Consider the following 24,621-nt stretch of genomic DNA (forward strand, 5'->3'; position numbering starts at 1 on the left):
CGGCCCACACCTAGTGGCGCTAAGATACTAGTTCGGTACAACCCCCGTGATATTAGAATCAACAATACCTAACAACACGGTTGATATAATGATAACAATCCCCTACACCTCTCACGTGATTTATACATGAACCTTGGACTTCATTCAACACGGTCTTAGCATACATGACCGAGTTACCTACACTCTGGCATATCTATGTCGATATGACCAAATTGAGTTAAGTATACGGCGAGAAATATGGCATGACACTACTATTCCTCCTTTAAAGGATGAAATATACACTTATTCCCACACACATCACTTGTATACATGTTCAACACGGCCCACCGGCACCACTCCATCATGGCCGACCGTATCACCGCCTCCGTCACATGACATTGGCGGGAGGCGTGGTCTTGACCGGAACCTCTGAGCCGGACTGCAGTAAATACCAATCACCGCGACCCCTACCCATCTATCCGAGTTCGGCGGAGATGGGTAGGTGATTCAACTCGGACACAGGCTGTTTGAGGTAAGAGGAGGGATGTGGGGGCACGTTCTGAGACCTGACCGCATGGAGGCTGCAACATCGGCTTCCAGATTCCTTTTTACAGCGCTACCGCGCTATAAGCACACCTGGTTTATCCGGAGGGATTTCTGTAACCTATTGCTATGTATCCATTTTCTAGCTAAGTCTGAAGGCTCAACCCTGTTGCGCCGACCCGCCGACCACTCATGTGGCATGTAGCCCTTAACCATTAGGTGAGTCCGGCGCTGATTTTCTCACTATCTTGTGTGCCACCTAGGTCTGTTAGTCCTAACTGAGTCTCAGTTGTTGACACCCACACCATTAATGTTCGTGCTGCCACCCCGAGCCTATTTGGTGTCTCTGTAGTTGCCTGCTGTTTTTACATATCGTTTTTAATGCTGTACTCCCCCACTTATATAGTTTTAGAGTGTGTGTACACATCACATTGCACGCTGAAACCACCTGGCATGGAGAGGTAGTGACTATTCCCCACACTGCCCCAAGCATGCCTTATTACGTTCACATTCTGGCGCTGACAACCCTTGCTGCTATAATGAGAAATGTACCACTAATGTATATCTCCTTCTTTCTCATGTTCCAGGCATAGGACTTTCCATTGAGGTAAACATTATACCCGCACCACACCATATACATGACACTGGCATGTTATTGAGTGGATTTTCTTTATAGTTTTCACCTTTAAGGTCCTGATGAATCGCTGGATAATATTCCCTTCGCGAGAAACATGTTGACCTCTTTTTGTTCTTCAGAGCTCCACACGGGTCACTCTACCTAACGAGGTGACACTGAGTGGGCTCACTTGCACGATTTTAACTGCAACAGGGGGACCACCAGAATAAAATAGTTTCCGGCACCCCTTGCTGCATTTTAATTAGCACCACAGGCTCAGCTGCCTCCCCGCCCACACACCCATACTTCACCATAGGGCAGTTGGATACAAAAGATCTCCGTCAAAGTGCCCCTCTTTGAGGTGTGCCCGTCGGGGATTGCACCGCCCCCCCGACGAGGAGCAACCGCCGATGATGAAGCATGACATCCTTCGGGGTGTGTGAGGCAAATACATCCAACAAAGGGATGCCCACAGGTGTTACATGTACACCTCTGGTCACGCCAGTTTTTTCGTAGCCCCTTCTAGTATTCCTCTAACCTTCCTTGTAGGAACAGTTCAGCCCCCCGCTTTGTTGTTTTGTATAGAGCTGAGCAATGCCTGTTAAAAGATAGGCCTGGTCTGAATTTTCATACAGGCTTTATCTAAATCCACAGATTAATTGTTTAGTAACCACCCTTTCACCAGACCATACACACCTGTCACAAACACTGAACAAAAAAGCCTGGGCTTTGGTTGTCCCTGGCTATTGACCTGCACACCCTAAGCAGGATAAGTATTTCCCCCATCAAGTCAGTTATTTCTGCTTCATCTGTACTTTGAGAAGTAATTTCTACCTTTCTTAACAGAAGAGGAAGCACGACCCAGCTTCCTGAAGCATGAATGAAGATAGTTTCCGGCAAGTGAGGCACAAGGGACTTGCAGCTCAGATTGCTAGAGCCAAACTGAATGAGTTCTTGTGGAAAGAGGGTCAAGCACCTGACGAAAACATTGTACAATTGCATATGTTAGTGTGTGGGGGGGCACTTACCCCCATATCTGTTTTTTAACATCCCTTACTTTATGAGGGACAACTAGAGAGGAATATACAGGTATTATGTTGCCTGCTGTCACGTGACTTTATACTGGAACCATTTGAAGCATCACAAAGATTATGGTTGCAGTTGGCGCACTGGGTGCTCTGTCAATTAAATATCCAGGCTGTGACGGGCTCAGCTTTGAGATACATGTCTCTTAAATTTTTACTCGGTGGGGAAAGGGCTGGGCGAGGGTGTATATACTAGCTTTTGAACATTGATCCTTAAGACCAGTTGGGCCTTTAACGGCCCTTCCCATTCTGTTTCCAGTGACAAGAAAGTTATCCCTGAGGAGTTGTTGACTGCTGTTACACTGGTACTCACGACTTTGGGCAATTGGTTACCTCTTTGGCCTAGGTGGTGCTTGTTTGTTTTAGGTAGTGGATAACTATGGGCTGAAAATCCGTTCCGCTCGCGGAATTTGCGAATTTTTGTCAATTTCGTGGTCCCCGAATCGTGGGAAATTGTCAAAGAATTCGCAATTTGCAAGCTGGCGGATTTTTTTGCTTGGCTGCGCTTCAAAAATACAATCTCGCGCGCGCGGCGTTGACTTACCGTGATTCTGAGTTCGCCGAGTTGTTTTCCTTCCGGTTTACGTGTGCTGCGCCATTTTTGGATCTGGCTGCGTGATCGCGCGAGACTTTTCGACCACGAGTACGTCATAGCGGCCCGCCATCTTTCACTGCGAGAGCTTGAGAACGCGACCACGTCATAAACGCCCGAGATCACGCATCGCGAGAGTAAACAATTGCGAACACATAGATGCGACACACAGCTGACTTCCGGCGGGAGATTTGAACAGCTCGCTTTCCCGAACTTGCAAAAATTGCAATTCTGCACAAGAAATCCACCGCAGGCAGCATAAACCTTCTGAAAATGATGATTTGGATCAGAATAACTCCTCAGATTGACATTTGGCTGCACTTTTTTGTGGAAGGAGTCCATTTTTGGGGGGTGGGAGGAAGGAAGTGCCCCAGAGTTTCCAACTTCCTGTTCCTGTCCAGCAGGCTCCTCCCAGTGCTTTGTCCATGTCCTGGTCACTTTTCATTTGGATCTGGAGCTGGAAGGATTAATTTTTGTGGCTGCTGCTGGATATTTGTATTTGAGGACTTTTTGTTTGGATCACTTTTGGATTTGAGATTTTACAAGTAAGTTGGTGTTGTTTGTTTGGGGCATTGCAGTTGCTGCAACTACAATTTAAAAACTTTTTCACAACTTTAAAAAAAATATATTGTGGGTAGCCACAGTGTCCAGTAGGCCCAGGGTTAGTCATGGGTGCATGATACAACTGTTTCTGTGAGTTTTGTTGAACTTAAATATCATTTTGTCATGGAATTGACTAGCTCGCTGTTATTTATATGTGGATTTTTTTTAATTTTGGGGTGCGTGTTAAGCCACACTAACCAGTAGGCCCAGGGGTAGTCAGTGGTGCATGGACCAAGACTTTCTGTGGGGTGTATTGAATTTAAACATCATTTAGGGCATGGATGGCATTGGATTGTGGTGATTTTTGTGTGTTTTTCGATTTTTTTGGGTATTGTTGGGGCCTGGCCATGTGGGTGGGGGCCATTTTGAGGCCTGGTCCAGGCAGGGCCTGGCCATGTGGGTGGGAGTCAAGGGGCCATTTTGAAGCCAGGCAGTTTGCTTCGTGCCATAGGCCTGCACCCAGTCTGCATTGCTTTCATCCATTATGCCCAGGGGTACTCAGTGGTGCATGGACCAAGGCTTTCTGTGTGTTCTCTTGATTTTAAACATCATTTAGGGCATGGATGGCATTGGATTGTGGTGATTTTTGTGTGTTTTTTGATTTTTTAGGGTGTTGTTGGGGCCTGGCCGTGTGGGTGGGGGCCATTTTGAAGCCTGGTCCAGGCAGGGCCTGGCCATGTGGGTGGGAGTCAAGGGGCCATTTTGAAGCGAGGCAGTTTGCTTCGTGCCATAGGCCTGCACCCAGTCTGCCTTGCTTTCATCCATTATGCCCAGGGGTACTCAGTGGTGCATGGACCAAGGCTTTCTGTGTGTTCTCTTGATTTTAAACATCATTTAGGGCAAGGATGGCATTGGATTGTGGTGATTTTTGTGTGTTTTTCGATTTTTTTGGGGGTGTTGTTGGGGCCTGGCCATGTGGGTGGGAGTCAAGGGGCCATTTTGAAGCCAGGCAGTGTGCTTTGTGCCATAGGCCTGCACCCAGTCTGCCTTGCTTTCATCCATTATGCCCAGGGGTACTCAGTGGTGCATGGACCAAGGCTTTCTGTGTGTTCTCTTGAATTTAAACATCATTTAGGGCATGGATGGCATTGGATTGTGGTGATTTTCTGTGTGTTTTTCGATTTTTTGGGGTGTTGTTGGGGCCTGGCCATGTGGGTGGGGGCCATTTTGAGGCCTGGTCCAGGCAGGGCCTGGCCATGTGGGTGGGGGTCAAGGGGCCATTTTGAAGCCAGGCAGTGTGCTTTGTGCCATAGGCCTGCACCCAGTCTGCCTCCTTTCATCCATTATGCCATGGGGTACTCAGTGGTGCATGAAACAACTCTCTCTGTGTGGTCTCTCTTCTATTAATGTAAACATTCATTTTTGATTAGAAATAATTAAAATGTTTATTTTTGGTCTTTCCGTTTTTGGGTGTGTTGTAATAATAATAAATCCCTAGTTGCAAATATTAATTGAAGCACGACATATGCAACATTTATTTAACTGATGTTCCTCTGGCTTCCTTTGCTTTTAGGTGCACAAAGAGAACCACGAATCATCCTCATCGTTCATCATCAGTGCCAGGAAGAAGTCCTGCTGCGGTGTGTGCACAACATCATGTGGCGTCACGTGTGGCCACAGACAACTCTGCAACTCGTGCAACTGTGGCCTGCTGTTCTGACATCTGAAGAAGATGGGCCCAAGGAAAGATGGCCGTAACTCCTCTACCAAGAAAGTTGCCAGTGCCACTGCCAGTAAGAAGGAGCAGAAGAAGCAAGTGGCGCCACTTACCAAGGAGACTGGTGTCCCCACTGACACTTTTTTTGGGGAAAAAAAACTACGCCTGCAGCAGCGGTGTCTGCTGGGGACCAAGCTGGGAGCAGCACATCAGCTTCATTGGTCTCAGTGCCACCACGCCAAGTTAGGCCCAATGCCATGAGTCCTGCAGAGGCAGCCACTTTAATTGCTCAATCACCATCGACCAGTGATGTTGGCATTGACTCATCGCAAGAAAGTAGCATCCAATCAACGCAGGGTGTAACTCATCTGAAGAGTGTTCAACCACAGCCACAACGACAACCACAGGTGCAACAAGGAGAGGCGCAAGGAGAGGCGTAAGGAGAGGCGTAAGGAGAGGCGCATGGAGTGGCGCATGGAGAGGCGCATGGAGTGGCGCAAGGAGAGGCTCAAGGAGAGGCTCAAGGAGAGGCTCAAGGAGAGGCTCAAGGAGAGGCTCAAGGAGAGGCTCAAGGAGAGGCTCAAGGAGAGGCGCATGGAGAGGCGCATCGAGAGGCGCATCGAAAGGCACAACTGCCCACAATGCTTGTTCCTCCAGAAGTAGGGGCACATCAGGAAATCGAGTTTCAAGCAGAGGTATCATCCGAGCAAGCCACTCCTCCTGATGAACCATTGTCTTCCAGATCCCCAGCAAGTAAAAGGTCTTCTTCAAGCCCCCTTCCTTCTTATGATCTTGATGTTGATTGGAACCCACCAATGCAGTCTGAGAGGGAGGCACGCCATGAGCCGACAAAGGTAGCTAAGCCTAAAAGGAAGGTTCCTGCAAGGCTTTCACTTATCGGTGATGACGACGAACATGAAGTAGAAGTGGTGTATTCTGCTGCTGATGAACAGTCTGACGATGACGACCCAGTCATCACAGTCGTCACTCCAGCCCCAGCGGGCATGCAGCAGACAGACATTTTTACCCTATCCCTAATTGCTGCTGAGCGGGATGTGAGCGGCGTGGCAGTGGTACCACCACCAACACAGGGAACTACTACACCAACACAACCTACAGCTGCCATATTTTCTCTTCAGAAGGGCCGGCAGGGACCTCCATCCAGCGCGACCTCCATTTCCTCAAGTAGTGGTGCTGTAACTGAAAGTGCACAACAGAGTCAAATTCGGCCACGCCCATCCTCCACTTCATCTGGCATTGAAAATAGCATCTCCACCACCACCACCAGAAATCTCAACTCCCCAGTTTGGGACTTCTTTAGTATTAGCAAAAAGGCGGAAAACCTAGTTATTTGTTCGATTTGTAAAACTGTAGTTGGTCGGGGTAAGCTTGGTACCAACTATGGTACCGGAGGCCAGAGAAGTCAGCTCCAAAAACACCACACTATCCAGTGGGAGGAGCACCTAAGTAAGATCCGGGCAGCCAAAAATACAACAACAAATCCAAATGTATCCATTGATATTGCATCTGATGATGACGAGGGGCTGATCGTGCAGGGGGGAGGTGAAGAAGCGACAGACATTTTTTCTGGTATACACAGTACCCCTGGCAGCAGCACTGCAGTGGTAGCGCCCACACCCTCTACCCCAGCAACATCTATGAGGCACACTAAGAGTCTGGGAGAGACACCAATGCGAAAAAGTAAATCAATGAGCCTAACTGGGTTGAAGAGGTCTGGATCCTCCTCATCACATATGAAAACGGTCCAGACCACCATTAAAAGCATGTTTTGGTCGGAGGCGCCATTTGAACGCAACCACCCTACGGCACGTTTTATAATGCAATGCAAGCTAAAATGTTAGCTCTGGACCTTCTCCCTTTTTCTTTCGTGGAAGGGGTGGGTTTTCGAGAATTTGTGGCAACAGTCTGCCCTAAATGGAAGGTTCCTAGCCAGTCCTATTTGGCCAGAGTTGCGGTTCCAGCACTACATCAAGATGTGCTGGAGGTGATTGGGACAGCTTTGCAGAAGAGTGCTGTTCACACTATCCACCTGACAACAGACATGTGGAGCAGTTGCCAAGCCCTTGATTACATGTGCATCACTGCACACTGGGGCTCTTTTGCAGGGGTTAGAGAGAAGCTATCTGCAGGTGTTGACTGTGACACAATTTGTCAAGCTACTCGGAAACATGCAACAGTAGCCATGTTTGCCATGGAGAAATCTCATACTGCAGTAAACATTTTGGAGGATTTTAACAGTAAGGTTTTTGAATGGCTGGTGCCAAGAAAGCGCATGATTGGTTATGTTTCAACGGATAATGGCAGTAATATAGTTAAGGCCATGAATGATGGTGGCTATTTCAGAGTGCCGTGTTTGGCGCACAGTATTAACTTTGTTGTTCAAGATTTCTTGAAAAAAGAAAACACAGTCAGCAAGTTACTGACCACCTGCCGAAGAATCTGCACACATTTCAACCATTCTTTTAAGGCACGGAATCAGCTGAGGATCATTCAACGTGAGCGTAGACTGCCAGTCAAAGGACTCATCCAGGAGGTGGCATCACGTTGGAACTCAACCTTCTACATGCTAGAGCGTCTGTTTGAGCAGTGCTTGGTAATCAATGAGTATGTCTTTGCACTGGGTTCTTCTATGAAAGACATGAGGCTAGAGGTGGAGGAATGGGACCTTGTTAAAAGCCTGACAGACATGCTTCGTCCTTTTGAGGTCTTCACGCGTGAAGTCAGCAGGGAGGACTGTACTTTGGGCAAAGCTTATCCCATTGTTGTGCATGCTAGAGCACCAACTGAAGGCGGTGTCCTCAACGTTCAAAGATGATACTGACAAGCAATACGCATATCAGTTGGCGGAGAGCTTATTAACCCGCCTACTTGACAATGCAAGGCTTAAAGCAATATATTCAGAACAACATTACATTTATGCCACTATTCTGGATCCACACTACAAAAAGGCAGTGGCCAGCAATAGATTAATTCCTTTTAAAGAAGCAGATGTTTTAAAGTACAAACATCAGCCACTCGGTTCGAAAAAGAGCGGCAGGAAATTGAACAAAACGCCACAAGTACTACTGAATCAGCAGGCCATCCGCCGTCAAGGTCCACTTCTGTGGCCGAAGCAGTCACTTTCCCTCAGAGCCGTTACCAACAGCAGCAACCGTATCATCATCATCCTCCTCACCTGCACCAGACCCAGCCATAATATTGTCGGAAGCGGATTGGATAACTCATCAAGGGTTTGCTCATTCCAGTGCTGATGCAAAGGCCACAGATGGTACGCATAGTGGAGCATCCCTGGATGGCCTTGAGTGGATGGTGCAGACCTATCTCGATGACCCAACAGAGGTCTACATTGATCACAACCCATTTATGTATTGGTTTGGGAAAAGGGGTCAATGGCCACTGATCATCAAACTGGCTCTATATTATTTGTCTTGCCCACTCGCAAGCGTGTCTTCTGAACGTGTTTTTAGTGCTGATGGTGCCATTGTAACTTCAAAAAGGACCCGCCTCTCACCCAAAAAATGTGGAGAGGTTAACAATGATCAAGATGAATCAGCACTTCACACCACCAGATTACAAAATACGTGAATCCATGCCGGAAGAAGAGGAGGACACCGACTTAGGTGACGGAAGTTCTTCTCTGTTAGCTGACCTACTCCCGTTGCAAGTCACAGAGTTTAAGGACAAGCTCTATTTCCCTGACACCTAGGTCTAAAATACTGACTTCCTTTTTTCGTTCTTATTCACGTTTTATTCCTGTGTGTCTTTCTTTGTTTCGCAACTTTTACCACAAGAAAACTCTAATCACAACTAATCCATCACCAGCACTGTCTTTGTCTTATTTCCTTAATGAAGGTGCCGCTGTCTGCACTCCTGAAGTTCATAATTTCACAACCCAGTCATGCTCCTCTATCCTACTCCTCCAGACTCCCCCTATCCATTTCCTTCACGGCAGATGGCTGGATTCCGCAGAATCAAGAAACTGTCGCTTCGTAGACGAGTCCCCTCAAAGGAAGTGGGACTGGAATTACTGACTATATGATGATTGCTGATGCTGACTGTTACTTCGGAAATTGACACGAGAGGCTGCCCTGTGGAGCTTAACTTTAAGAAGAAGATGCGGACAAAAAGTGAAACAGGTAATGAATAATAATGATGAGATGGCATGCACTGCAGTGGACAACACTGGCTGTCTGGCTCTGTTGAAAGCAATTGCTGTTTTTCTGTTGTGCATGAAATGAATCATATGTGTTCTGTTATTATTTAATCTTTTACTTTTACACACTAAATCTAACTCAAGTCTACTCTGTTTTTTTACCTTGTTTAATTCAAATTGTACTTGTACTGCAGGGGCCACTACGTTGCATTCTTTAATATGGAAAATGTCCTTGGACTCACTATGTGTAGACTGTGACTGCATGAACAACATTGAGTTTGCCAATATACGATGATGATGATGAGTCTTGATGATCAAAGTTACATAATATCTTTATTCTTTACAGTCACTCATGGATGCTGGATCATCATCGTTGGTTTACGGAAGAACTATGGCCATTTCGTGAGTGGCAAACAGGTAAACAAGTCAACAACAACCACAGAAGAACTACATGTCTGTCTAGTCGTGGTATGGAGTGGTCGAGCCAGTGTAGTGTTGTTATGCCAGAGTCCAGACAGCAGTTCATGTAAAATTGCGGGTATGTGGCTTGCTGCATACAATTAGATATGCTTTGTCTGTCAGTGTCAAAGAGGTATACTACATCAGGTTGGTTCACTCAGTGGTTCCTGCCTTGACCGTCTGCATGGCCCTGGCCTGCTGTGTGCTAATTATATTACTATCCTTGAAAAGGTGATGAGAGTACGCACTTTAGAAATTATGCTTGTTGTATGTAATACTGTTGCCTCTGAAACTGAAAGTGTTATTTTTGAATTACACACCGTACCTTATATTTTTTCTCCGTGGTGTTTTTTTAATACCACTTCCTGTTTTTCCCTCAACAATTACAGGCCAGCTTTTACCCTGTTGCGATGGGAAAAACAATCATTAACTCAGGCTTACCATTAGCAATCCGCAATTCCACATCTGCCAGGCAGGCAGTGGACAGTGTGTCTGGTTGCCAAGATTGATCAACGAAGCGTCAGATGGAATGGAGGAGTAACGCGAATAAGAGGAATGGCTGGATGCATGCAACTTCCCAAATTGAACAGGACAACTACAACATACAGTTACAGTATCCTCTTCACTTCTCCTTATCTTTTAAATAATGTTATTGTTGTGAGCTTCTATGAGTGTGACTCTGTGCGTTTGTTTGCTCTCTGCTTCAAATTCATCACTCCAGCTATTTGATAAGTTTCTTTGCTATTTTTAAAACTAATTTAATGTACTAATAAGGCAAGTGAAATTATGCAATTACTGCAGCCCTGTACTGTCAAATAATGTTTCTTCATAGTTAGTAAGTTGTAGTAAGTACTACTTTTCAGTAACCTAACCATCCATTTAGCAAACAACTTCATGCATGCAGTAGTGCACTTCCTTTATGTCCCTTAAAAGATTTATGGATATCTTCGTATCCAAAGATTTGTTTTTCTTCATTTGTTGTTTGTCCATGCTGTGTTTTTTTTTTTTCTCTCCACAAAACTTTCCCAAAAACCCCCATTGCCATCCAATTTTCAAACCCTAACCCTCTTCCCCCGGGCTGTGTGGTTTTCATTGAGGTGTGACTAAATGACAACAATAGTTCCACACACTTGCTGGGGAGGATGAGGTCAAAGCAACAGAAATCAATTTCAAGGATGGTGAAGGAATCCGAGGATATATTCTTACTGTGTACTGTACTATGTATCTGTAACGGGGACGGGTTGCCGCCGCACCCTGAACCCCGGTGTGAGCCTTTAACCTGTGACCCCCTTCCTCTTGTTTCCACAGCCGCCAATGCCCCCTGTGTGGAACATGCCCGAGGAACGGTACAGTTGCAACGAGGAAGAAGAAGGTATTGAGCCCTTTAATTGGACCGGCGGGAGCACGGAGGAGGAGGAGTCTGGTCCCGCCTTAAAGGACGTCGGCGAGAGAGCACAGGTGTGTCTATACACCGGAGGAGTGGACAGCGTGTGGAGAGGAGCGGCGTGGAGCAAGAGAGAAGACGAGAGCGGAGTTGGGAGAACGGAGACGGAGGAGATGCAAGGAACAACGGAGGAGGGAGAGAAGCGAAGACCATCGGAGGCGGAGGAGCCGTGAGGAACATCGGAGGCGGAGGACAGAAGGGGCACAGTGGAGACGCAGGAGCCAGGAGGCCAACGGCACTACGATTCGCCCAGCCGCACACCAGGAGGGGTGTGGCTAACAGAGGTGCGTAACCGTATCTCGGGCTGGGTTGGAAGGAAGGGTAGAGGCAACCCGTGAGCATTCACACATCCCCTGGTATCCACTGCCCTCACTTCCCTAATACCCCGAGCACTTTGGTTTCCTTCACTCCCCTCCCGCTGATTGAGTTTTGAGTAGAGCGTGTGGACTGATACCGCCCTCTCTTGTGTTTCCCCCACCGGCGGAGCCTGTGTCACAACGGAACCCGAAGAAGGAAAGCGGAGGAGGAGCCCGACTCGCCGAAGGGAGGAAGGAATCCTGAGAAAGTGCCGCAAAGAGAGGAGCAGATCCCCTAGGAGAGCCGTACCTCGGAAAACCTGTACTGACTTACTGTTTCACCAAATAAAGCCTACTCGAACAAAGACACGTCTCCTGCCTTTCCCTACCCCACAAGTTACAGTATCGTACTGTTCTAATGCTACGCTCAGGCCACTCAATGTTTCATTTCCTTTTTTTTCATATGCTGCTACTGCCAGTGTATACCACTACTACTACCACCACCACAACGATGACATTTCATCTGTCCAGGATTCCAGAGCCAACCTTAACCACCATTTGCCATGCACCCAGCCCTGTGCCTAGCCCTATTCTCAAACACGAATCACAGGTAAGATAAGCATTTTGGGGGAGGAAAAATAATGGAGTAGGAGGAGAGGAGAGACGGATGGTAGTACTAGTAAAGTAGTAGGACAATTGAATTCACTAACTCTGTCAGTGGCACTTTTCTACACATTTGGGTGATTAGACAATTTGAATCAACCAGCCAGGTAAGTTTCAGGAAAACAAACGTACAATTGAGTTAACCCCCCCTGCCTCCCCTACAAAACAGTAAAAACGCGTATGCTATGTTTAAGTTGAAAATAAATAATTATTTACACCCTAACAAAAATAAACTATCCCACAAGACCCGACCCACCCCCCTCCCTAACGCCAACCAGTGTCCATGAAATGTCCCGGAGAAAAGTTCCAAAATCCCAACGCCCAATTCCCGCCCCCCCAAAAGTCTTAAAAAAAGGGGCAAGGGACAGTCTCTCCTCTACTTCCGCCGGCGGTGTCCTTTGGCCAGGTGGTCACAATGCTCTCTGCGGAGGTCCTTGAGCAGGGTTTTCAGCCTCGCCACCTCCTGCTCAAGGTTGGACACTCTGAGGTTAAAGCGGTGCAGACGAGCCTTGCACCTGCTGTGGGGGCAGCTGATTTTTTTGCTGCTTGGCGGTGGTGGGTGGCTTCGGGACCACGGCTCAGTACCGCTGAAGGCTTGCGCTGACTGGATGACCCAGGGTGGGCGGAGAAGGATGCAGCTGTCGTGGATGTTGATGTCGACTGCGACTGCATGTCCTCCTCCTCCTGGGCCACCAGTCGCCGATATGCAGCGACAATTGCCTCCAGTTTCCGTTGCCGGGCCCGTCTAGCCAACTCCTTCCGTGTTAGTTTGGAAGGAGCATCTATATGAAGAAAGAAAAACATACTGTAACCAATGCTCTTTAAGATTAACACAAAATAATTCAGCAGAAAGTTGTGTCACAGTAGCACTAGCAACTTGCAAGCACAGTACATAACATTTGTGGCACGTATCTATCTAACCTCCCACTTCGTCACCCTCTGCTCTAACATTATTGGGAGTTTCAGGAATTCTACTAGCACTATATGGACTCACTACATTAGAATCAGACAGTACACCAGTCTTCTTCTTCTCTCTTGTTTAGCGAAATTGGTACGTAAACATGTGGAAGCCGGCATAATGCTAGCGCAGTCAACTTGCACCCGAAAAAAACAGACGCAAGCCATGATGACACAGACTTGCATTACTGTTACCAGTCCAGTACATGCAGGTGGTGAAGCTCTTACTTTTCTATTACGGGTGGCACTGGCCTTACTCTGTTACAAGGGCTACTGCTTAATTAATTTAACTGTCACCCTGCCCTGCCCATGACTACTACAAAAGGAAAATGAAGAAGTTAATATGATCATCTATCCCTTCACAGGATATTTGCTTACATATGGGATGACATTTAGGTACTTTGTTTTTGATTGAGTGAACACCGATAGGCCACACCTGAATGACAGAGTTGTAAAAAAATTATTAACAGAGGTAGTGAGTGAGTGGTCACCGTAATCGCCGGATATATGCTTTGCTTGCAAACTACTGTTACTAGTCATGAAAGTATTCTGAAAAATTACAACTTCTACTTTCCTCGGCTTTGCTACTCTGGCACGGACGTGTGGTGTTACATGCTCTTCAAAGTAACACTCTTCATCCAGTGACCGTCTACTCTGTCTACTACATACACCTATGCTAACTATGAGGAAGATACCATCCAGGCAGGCAGGCATCCATCCATTCAAAGTAAATGTCAATCATTCTTCTTAATGTCTGACTCTCAACTGGACAAACCTTACTTTTTCTCACCGAAAAACAACCTTTTGCTTTATTTTTGTAAAACGCCAGCCATGCATCCGTGCTTGACTTGCATTTGAATTTGAACCAAAGGATATATTGCGCACACATACAGTTTCTGTTTTGCCCACCCAGGCAGTCCTCTTTTCTTTCTCCTTCCACCCATCCTTGCTTCAGCCTTCAACCAGCCATGCATCTGACCATGCATCAGATTCCCAGCCACCTCGGGCAGCATTCAAAAACAAGTATCATTCTTTGCCAGTCATTAATTTTCACTCTCTCATCCTTCCTTACACCCTTCTTTCCCTTTTCGTTTATCCCATTCATCAAATTCATCTCTGATCTGATTTGGTTTCTCGATAAAACTTTCACAGCTGAGTTGAATTCAAATTTAGAGGGGGCCATTGGTTACTCGTCAACTCCCGCCGCTATTGCTAATGAGAAGTCAAGGGTGACTGTCTTTTACCTGGTTGACAAAAACTTTGTTCTAAATTTGTAGGTCTTCTTTACATTAAAGTGTACTTGTACTGTACAACATATACACCCATGCAGAGAGCCCACTCTGCAATCTCAATAAGTAAGGAATATAATAGCTTACCAATGCCCGCCACTACCGTGGCATCCACCACAGCAGTTCCGGCTGGCTGTGGCACCGCATCCGACCCCGGAGTGCCCACCTTCGCGCTGGCCCCGGCACTGGCGGTTGGCTGTGCTGATGGTGTTACGCCTAGAAAAAACATTTAATATTTTTAGATGCCATATACATAATATACATAACTCCCTATTTTTTCTTGAAATGAAAAAAAGTTACTAATACTACATAAACAAATTTAATAATTTGTGACTCTCTAGTCTAAACAAAAAATTTCACTTTCTTCAGGGAAGGGTGTTTTTAATTTATGCTTAGCCATAACATGTGATGCTACTCTTTTTGACACAACTGATGAATGCTTGCTTTTTAACACGCACCATTTTTCTCATAACAGACAGAAGCTTCCCTTCTACGAACAAGAGCAAGATCATCATAATTTCTTAGTCGGAGTCGTCAACGATTCATCCCCACCAAGACTTTAATTTACAACCAGGTGAGGGCTCTCCCACATTTAATGTGCGAAATCAGCCACTTTTCAGTCGTTCTCTGTTTGTTATATTACATTGATTTTAATAAATGAGCTACTTGTTTTACTTTTAATAAAGCTTCAAAACTTACATAGACTCTGTGGTCTTTGGTCATGGGTGAGTGAGCGAAAAGGTTTGCAATGTGCAAGCATGAGTCAATGACTGAGAGGTTGGGACTCTGACTCCATAGTCTTATGTTCTCTGGGTTGTATAATCATTGGGGATCATCGCTGCATTCGGGAGCAAAATAATTACTTTCTGACACACTAGCTAGTCACTAAGGAGATTGGGGGTTCAACTTCTGGTATGACTGAGGTATGTGGAAAGTCTAACTGCGCCTATTATAATTTATAACCAATGCCCTATTTCTTGTCCATAGTTCTGTATGTGCAGAATAGTTCCTGCAACAGTAGTAGTATGTCCTCCTATCCAATCAAAAAGTAAACTAGTATCTTATTCTTGGTGGCCATTGACATTTTATTGTTGGGAATTGTCAAAGCATAAACATTTAGAAGACTTCAATAGACATTATGGACAACCCAGACGACTGCACTCAGTGCCTAGAGCTATTGCTGAATAGGAGTTTTGTTTAACAGTACACCTTTTGCCAACTGTGCAGGCTTAGCTAGCTACACAGATAGACTAATAATAATCTAGTAGTAGCACAGAGGGTCATAGTAGAGGCAGGATAAGAATTTAGAAACAGTCTACAAGAAGATCAAAGACGATTTAGGAAAAAATAGAATTATGAGGAACGTTTGGAATAAATAGGTGCTGTAAAAGATAGGGAAGTATAATTAATAACATTAACAGGAAAACTTACTGGGGCCAGCAGAGGAGCCCTCGGTGGACCTATTCTGGCCTTCCTGTTGTTGTTCCTACTCCGCCGGCGCCGCTACCTCCTCCTCTGTCCTCTTGCCCCTGGGGGAAGCTGATGTACAACATGAAAGAAAGACACAAACATGGATGATTGTTGTCAACCAAATCAAACATTTCAAAAAAACAATAACAAATTATTTCGAGGAAATAGACAACAATTACACTAAATTTATTGACCTATCTGATGTGGTCTACTAGGATATTAGTATTGCTGGATTCGCGGACCGTCTACTTGGAAAGTTATGTTACTCACTAAACCAACTACAAAAAGGTTCTACTAGGACTGGCAGGCAGCACTCCGCAGCACGCAAAGTGACAGACACAATCCGTCATGATTGCAGACCACTAAAAAGTTTCCTACTAAATAACCAGTCATAATATACTCAAACTTTCAATTCACCACCACTATCTCTTGGCAGGAGTACAAAGGAAGGACTGACTGGACTAGAGTCTCTAGTGTCTAGCATTACGCAGTTCTGTAAAGTACTCACTCTTACATAATCACTCAGGCCAAATGAGCCCAAAATTGAAAACAAGTAAGCATAGTAGCACCGCAAGTGAGCAGGCGAGCACCTGCAATCACAAAAGCTTTTGAAACATAATTTACCTGCAATGTAATCGGCAGCATTCTTGCTCTTTGGGAAAAAATGAATTGCAATATCATAACACAGAGCAGGAGAAATCAAAGTAGTGATTAAATACTAGCTACTACTACTCATCAAGGCCCGGGATCTCGACTCCAAGCAGGTCGAGCAGGTCTTGCTCCTGGTCCAGGATGTCGGACAACCGGTGCGTCGCCTGGTTGTAGGTGCGCCGGACCCCAGACTCCCGATACATGGCCCGGCACACCTTCCCCCATAGCTGGCGATGCTCCCGGAGCCCGTACCCGGCACCGGGCCTGCCGCCTGCCGTGACGGTCTTGGGGAGGTGGCGCTGGGCGAAGAAAACCAGTGCGGCCACCTCCACCGCGCTGAAGATCTCCCGGGCTACTACTACCTCCCCCCTTAAGGGAGCCGGGTACGGGGTGCGGGACCCTTCCCCTTCATGTACTTCCCGGCTCCCTTTGCCATTGTCCTGGGCAGGAAAGGAAAATAAAATAGGAAAGAAAGAATAGGGAAAAAGTAAATATAAGAAAAGAGTTAAAAAAAGTAGTTTTAAGTAACCAAAAGTAGAAAAAAACACAAAATATAGATGTAGAAAAATAAAGAGATAGATAATGAGTAAAAAAAATTAAAACAAAGAATTGCAAAGATTAAGGGAGGATTGAAAAAGCATGCCCAGAACCATAGCAATAAATGAAAAACAAGATGGCCGCGCCCATTGCGACCACGTGGGTAAGTTTGAGCGATATTTCCCCCATGAGCACGCAAAAACGGACGCGAACGCGTAATTGCGGCCCGCACATAGGAAATGCACAACGCCGGTAGCACCAAAAAAGGGAAAAACTCGAACTACACGCTATTTATCGAAACGAATAAGTTCTGAACCCTGGGGAATTGTATTTTAAGAGGCCTAAGAAGGAAGAATCAGTGAAAATAATATACACAGTTTGGTTGTGGTAGAAAGGGAGGCATTAGTAAGATTGACACCTTCCTCTTCATATGCCCTCGGTTCTACACAGTTACTCCATTGTACAGCGTATTTTTACGGCTATAACTCGTACTCCTGATTTGATTTTGCCCCTATTTGGCACAAGTGAATAAGGTTAATAGTCCCTGACACTTTCTAGCAATGACTTTTAAAGTCTGGATGTCTTAAATGTCTTATCGCGTTTAATGCCTTTCATTTGTTAAAATGTCAACTTTAAAATATACAAGTGTAGTTTAATGCTGACCGAACGTGCATATATTGTAAATTTAAACCCCCAACACTTTTGACGGTTGAACTACGCAGCTTCCCCACCATCCCTACATTCAGATCGACTTACATCCTTTAGCTTGAAATCAGAAATATAAAGAGTGTTGTTATAATTCAGGTATCAGTCAGATGAAGGCCAAGCAATAATCCTATTTTGTCTAACATTGCAGATATTTATGATTGTATTGTGCCAGATGTCTTTGGATTTCCTTCTGATTTTCAAGATGGTTCTACTCCAAAACGAAAGAAGACTAAGGTACATGTCCATTAGAATTCACCATTTGTTGTGTTTTGCTTTGTTGCAAATGTGCATTTGTTGAGCAGTCACACCTTCTATTGTTTTCCTCTCAATAATAAAAAGGTTTGATTAATTAATTTTAGAGGAGAGTGACTAACCAGACCGAAAATATAGACAGTGGTATTGATTAAAAAATCAGCTAGTAAAATAATTCTATGCGTTAGAAAATCGCATTTTACATTAGTTAGCTGCATTTAAAGTTAACATACAAAGTTATTAAGCATAGATAACCCTTGTTATGACCAGACTGTTCTTCTACAAAATGGTGGAGGCACCCTCCTGGTAATGATAACATATAAGCTGCAAAAGACTGTAAGAGGTAGCCCAAGAAGATTGGGGCTTGAGGCTGCTCTCAGGTACTCTCAAAAGAGCACGAAACAGGATAGTAATAAAGCTTACAACCATGGAACAAGTGAGAGGAAACAAGGTGAAAACGTAAGGACTGATTCCTTCGCATAAACGAGAGACAAATTGGCGCCGCCACACTTTGTTAGGGATGAAGACTAGCAGGTATATGCTTAATATTATTGGTTACTCCTACAAGTAGAATGTGTGAGAGTGAAGGCAGAAGACTGTGCAGCAGAGTGACGTACGATATTGTGATGAACATTGATCTGCATTTCACATTAGATACCGAAACTCTTGGGAATATGAAACAGGATGGTGCTGAAAGCCTCCGATTGAGTTGAAATTGAAAATGCATCTTATTGTGTGTGAGGGGCGTAGAAAGAAGATTGTATGGAAGAGATTGGAATGATTTTGTACTGATAACCAGCAAGGATTGGGTCTCATTTGAGGGCATTAAGGCAATTTCGCCATGAAGATCGCCAGTGGTCTCAAGAGTTTCATCTGCGTCTTAACCATGTCTTATCCACAACATCAGGCATTCCCATTTGAAATATAGCACTCAAAATCCTCCTCCCCTGTGCTTGCCTGAGCATCAAAAACACATCTATAAATTAGTAATAGTATAAAAACATTTCCTTTAAAACCTAGCATTTAAACCATCTGGTCCACTGAATATTCATTACTCCTCTAAAGTTGAAGGGGATGTAATTTTTCAGCACGAGACAATAGTTGGTTTGTTGGAATCCGTAACATGCAGAAAAGTTAGGTTGATGAAGTACCCTGATTTGAGGTAAATGAACTAGGTGATAACCCTCTTTGCTTAGAAAGTGAAACTTTCTGTTAAATCACCTGAGATGGATGACAAGGGCAGATGGCTCATAACATGATTACAAAAAGTTTAAATGAAGATTTATGCTATTAACATATATGCCACACCCGCTAAGGAACCTAACGTCAGGAAATACTCAATAAGAAACTGAATATTCTTCACTCTGATGCAAATTTTCTTTTATGTTGGGATTTCAGTAAACCTATGGATGGGTTTATAGATATAGATTTGACCCACAAATTTAGTCTGACTAAATAAAAACAAATTATACTGCTCTCTAAAGCTCGCACCCTAAGATACCTGCATATTCAACATCCAAACATCTGGGGCATGATCTTTATTTCATATCCACACCATAATTATTCCAGACTTGATTGCAATCACATTGATATTCCCCATTTACTTTTATCAGAGACTACATAAACAGAATCTGTGCAAGTCTCAGACCATGCATGTGTCCTGTTGATATATTCATTTGTAAATATAGGTAACGCACCTAAACAATTGAGGCTGAATGATGAACACTACCAAGGCACAAAAACTCTCTGACTTTAGAGGCCATGGAGCAATTTCCGACTGAAAACAAGGGCACTTGCCCATTAATACAAATTACTTGGGATGCTCTAAAACAACACAAAGCGGACTAACCATAGGAACAATAAGCAATAAAGAAATAACCACACTTGAAAAAAGAGATTAAGGTAACATAAATAAAGACACCTCTGCATAAAGGTTAATGCTGAACTAACAAGGCTGAGGGATGTTAAATATGAATATAATCATAAAATGAGTAGAAGAGCATATTCTGGTTAAATCTGCAAAAAGCTAGGAAGCGTTCCTGTAAGAATAAAGCTGAAAGAGAAGTATTGACTTGCTTAAAATACAAAGTATTGCTAAATGAACTAGTGTTGCAAGTCTCTTTAGGGACTGATTTGCTTTACTATATTTCCCAACTTGGGCAATTGATACAGAGGAATGCTTAACACTCCTGAAAAGTGTGGACTCCCAATGATTGAGGAGACAGAGAAAAACCTTCCAGACATACCAATTGAAAAGAGGAAATCATGAACGCTTTTAAATTCTTAAAATTGGATAAATATCCAGGTTCAGATGGATATAGTGCCCTATTCTATACATTTTATTGTGATAAATTGACAGACCCACCCACTTGCTTTATCGAACATTACATTAACTCAGAGATGGTTCAGGGTATGTCTTTGGAGACTACACTGAAGTGATACCCAAAGATGGGAAGTAGCAGCAATTACCAAAGATGCAAAAAAGACGCTTGAAAAAGTTGCATAGTTTTTGTGAACCTCCTTACAGAAAGTTTGCTTTGGAGAACAATCCAAATGTAGAATCAATGCCCTAATAGCACACAACTGCTAATGTGAGAGTAAATGTATGTTATTCAGACAATTTAGGCTAGGACACTAAGTAGGGCTGTCATTTATTGCCATTGTTATTTCTTCCAGGAGTCAAACTCTTGGAGATTATTAAGAAGGTCAATGGACTTAAATTGGTTAATATCGTGGAAGCTACATTTTAAGATTCTAATGAACAACATGGTGTTGGAAGAATTGGAACTAATTGGATTCACACGACAGGGGTGACCATTATAATCCCTGCTGTTTGCTGAGTCCATGGTGTGAAGATTGCATGCAGGGCCAGCTTAAGCACTGGTGGCGCCTAGTGCACCAATTGTATTTTGGCACCCTCACCCACCAGTCACCTCCTCCACGGATTCCCTCAATACCACCCTCCAACAGTGCCCCTCCTCTCTCCACAGCCCCTCTCTTACATACTTTTCATTTGATTGAAAGAACTGATTGGGGTCGACTTTACTAATACGATTGTATATCTACCTGCATAAACCCTTTTTAGCAACATTAGGGGCAAAAACATAACGTCTACACTATATTATGTAATGTGCATGCAGCTCTTTGATGCCAGTTCATAAGTCACAGTTCTATATTAGGATTGTAACTTATGAACTGCTATAATAAAAGGATCCGTGTGACATGAATTGTAATCCACTGAGCTAGCCACATAAAATACAGTTCTGCTGTCTGCATGGCATGCATTCTTTGCAACAGGAATATTTACCCTCTGTGCTACTTTATTATTATTATAATTTTTTTAGCTAATTTTATTGATTTTCACACTGCCTCACAAATACATATCATGGACAAGTACTTACAAATGGCAAGATCATGACAGTGGTTCCCAAAGGGGGCCTGAGAGAATGGTGACAGCAAGTATTTCCCAACAGGAGCTATTGATCTTAAACAATAAACAAATGAACATGAAAGTAAACTGAACTGACAGTTCATAACAGTCGCACCTACAATACAAGCAGTTAAGAAGTGAGGAATATATGCACTAATCCCAAAGGGGAGTCCCCAATATCACTGCATAGCCAACAGTATGGGGAGGATAGTATCCTCCAGGCTTTGAGTCAGGGTACTTCTCGCTCAAGGACAGATCGGAGTAGAGATTGACTAATCGTTTGTGCGGAGTATAAAGGTAGCATGATAGTCGCCAGACAGCTAAGAACCCTTTTAGATAAAGACTCTGCTGTGTACGGGGAGCGGAAGTGTGATCCAGAATGTCAGCTGGGGACGCAGCGAAGCGATGGACCTAGTGAGGTTGCTCTCAATTACATCCTGTTGTGATAGATACGGATGCATAGATACCGTAATGTGAGCGGCTCCCAACGTATAGGACTGGAACCTATCGTAAATGTCTGCAGTGGGCAGTCCGGGCTGAGGGGAAACAAACATGGCTTGGCCCAGTTCACCCCCAATCCCGAGGCAGCGGGAAACTCTTCCAGGATTATCTCGATTGCCCCAGCATTGGAACTTTCATAGATTCCCATGCTTTGTATTATTCCCCGTCGTCGGAATGGGAGCCTCAGTAGTATCACAACCATAGAAACAAAAGAGAAAACTAGGCCTAGGCCTCATCTCATTTTGTATCCTATCACCCTCTTTGTGTAAAAGAGACCAAACTTTTGTCAGGACCAATCAGAGCAGGCTCACCCCATAGAACCTTCCTGAGAGAGCTCAGAGCCTCATATTTTTCTACCGCACGTTGTGCTAGGGAGTATCCACTGAGCTCTGCTCAGTTTTCTCTTTCAAGCTGATTTTTTCTTCAGCTTTTCATCTACAATCAAGACATGTCTGACAAGGAGAAGAAGGCCTTATTCAGGGCCTGTGCGTCTTGTGGGAAAAAGCGACTTTTTGTTGAAGATAAGCATGAAAGCTGTATCTAATGCTTATACCCTGACCACAAGGGCACTGACTGCAAGATTTGTAGAACCTTCTCCACAAAAACACTTCGGGACAGAGAGGGTCGGCTATTGACCTGGCTTCAAAAGATGAAGACTCGGAAGGAGGTGCTCTCATCGGATGAAGAGGATTCAACATCTCTGGCTTCCTCTCGCAGATCCAAGAAGAGGGGTAGGTCTCCTCCTTCTTCTTCAGCCGAGCCCCCTACCAAGGCCCCTCATAAGATCTCTGGCAGGTCTGAGAGGGCTAATCCCATAAAATCTCCTCACGGAAGTGAAAAGGAGAGGCAGGGACAGGCTGCTGGATTGGTGACAGCCCCTAAGGACAAAAAGGAGGTTTCTATCTCTTCTCCTCCATCCAAAAAGGAAAAGACTGGTGAAAAACACTCTACAGTCCCTCCAGTGACCGTTCCGGAGAAAGAACAGCGTCTGTCGACGGCAAAATCAACCGGTACGTCGACGACGATTGCTTCTGTGAAAGTTCCCGCTGTTTCTATGGCTCCGTCGACGGGATCGTCGTCGAGAGCGGTCTCGACGTCGACGACTGCATCGTCGTTCAAGGTACCTGGTTCGTCGACGATGTCTCTTTCCTCGTCGACGATGGTGGTTTCAGGAAAGGTGCTGTCGACGGCCTCGTCGTCGACGAAGACTACGACGACGACAACGTCGACGACGACACTGATGGTGATGACGACGAGTTCGTCGACGAAGCCGTCGACGATCATACCGTCGACGACGATGAATACTCCGTCGACGAGGTCCAGTGTGTCGACGAAGCCGTCGACAATCATACCGTCGACGACGATGAATACTCCGTCGACGAGGTCCAGTGTGCCGTCGACGTACCCATCGACGATACCGTCAACGACTGCCGCACCGTCGACGACGGCTCCGTCGACGAGGCCGTCGACGGGTCAAAAACTGCAATTTTCAGTACAGAGGCTGAAAATTACACCTGAAATGACGTCTCCACGACGGGTTTCAAAGCTTCCACCGACAATGCTTCTGGATGACGAGTCGGATGAGGAGGAGGAAGATGGAGGCCATTATGGGGATGCCTACAGTCCCTCAGACTTCAATGTAAAATTGCAAGAGACTGACACGGAGGAATATTATGAGAATGTATATGATCAACAGGTGCAACACTATGTTCCTCAGGAGCGACGTCCATCTGGTTTGGGACAGGACATGGTGGCCATGCTGGCCTCTCTAGTTTCTGATCTACAGATGATGCTGCAGGACTACAGAACCCAGTTTCCATCAGAACCCTCAATGCAGCCTGCATAACCTCCACCTCAGGTGTTGCCGCAAGCGCAACCAGTTGTCGTACTGCCTCCTTCGCAAGTGGTACCTCTCACTCCACCAGCGGTCATACCAGCGGTTCTCTCCCGGTCATCGGACACCGAGCCCGCCAATATCGTTCAACAGGATACCTCTTCTGATGATGAAGTACAGGTGGATCCCTTGATTGATCCATTGCAGGACCCAGCCTTGGATCCCGGTGACAGTGGACTACAGGATCCGGACGCCACTGGTCGGGATACTTCTATTTCACCTCCAGTCGATATAGGAGGGTTCCATAACCTCATGGAGAGAGCGTCAAAGAGGTTTGGACTGCCAATTACACGGGAGCAGTCGGAATGCTTCCTGTATGACTTCAAAGAACAATATAGGAAATCAGTCAAATGCTTTCCCATAATTGAACATGTGTGGGAGGAAGGGATCAAAATCATGCAGAACCCAGCCACTGTTATCCCGGTTCTTCCCAGGCTGGGAAAGAAATATAAGGCCCCAGAGGGCAGTCCAGCTTGTCTTCTTGGTCAGCCGAAGCCTGATTCGGTGATCTCACAGGCCGCTCAAAGCAAATCAAAAAATCCATCGACGCCTTTGACTACGCCTCCGGACAAAGATGGTAGGCGCCTGGATAACGTGGGAAAGAGATTTTCTTCCATGGCCAGCTTGCTTGTTCGAGCAGCAAATGCTCTAGCCATTCTAGGCAGATACGATCGCCAGATGTGGTGTGACATGGAGCCATTTGTGGAACAACTACCTGACTCCGCGAGAGAAGAGGCCAGAAGAGTACTGATGGAGGGTGAAAAATCTTCCTCCGAATTAATCGATTGTGCTATGGATATAGCTTCGATTCATAAAAGGGG

The 24,621-nt window shown here is 45.2% G+C and overlaps 1 protein-coding gene across 2 annotated transcripts in view; it reads left to right on the forward strand.

Annotated features, from left to right (window-relative positions):
* The window catches only part of LOC144766978 (uncharacterized), a 353,584-nt gene that overhangs the window by 32,704 nt on the left and 296,259 nt on the right, over positions 1 to 24,621 (forward strand). For both annotated transcript variants that reach the window (XM_078650650.1, XM_078650649.1), the window contains exon 2: positions 17,872 to 17,957. In XM_078650650.1, coding sequence (XP_078506776.1) covers positions 17,872 to 17,957 — 86 coding nt within the window. The remainder of the gene's footprint in view (positions 1 to 17,871; positions 17,958 to 24,621) is intronic.

This window comes from Lissotriton helveticus, chromosome 7, assembly GCF_964261635.1.
Source record: "Lissotriton helveticus chromosome 7, aLisHel1.1, whole genome shotgun sequence".
NCBI lineage: Eukaryota > Metazoa > Chordata > Amphibia > Caudata > Salamandridae > Lissotriton > Lissotriton helveticus.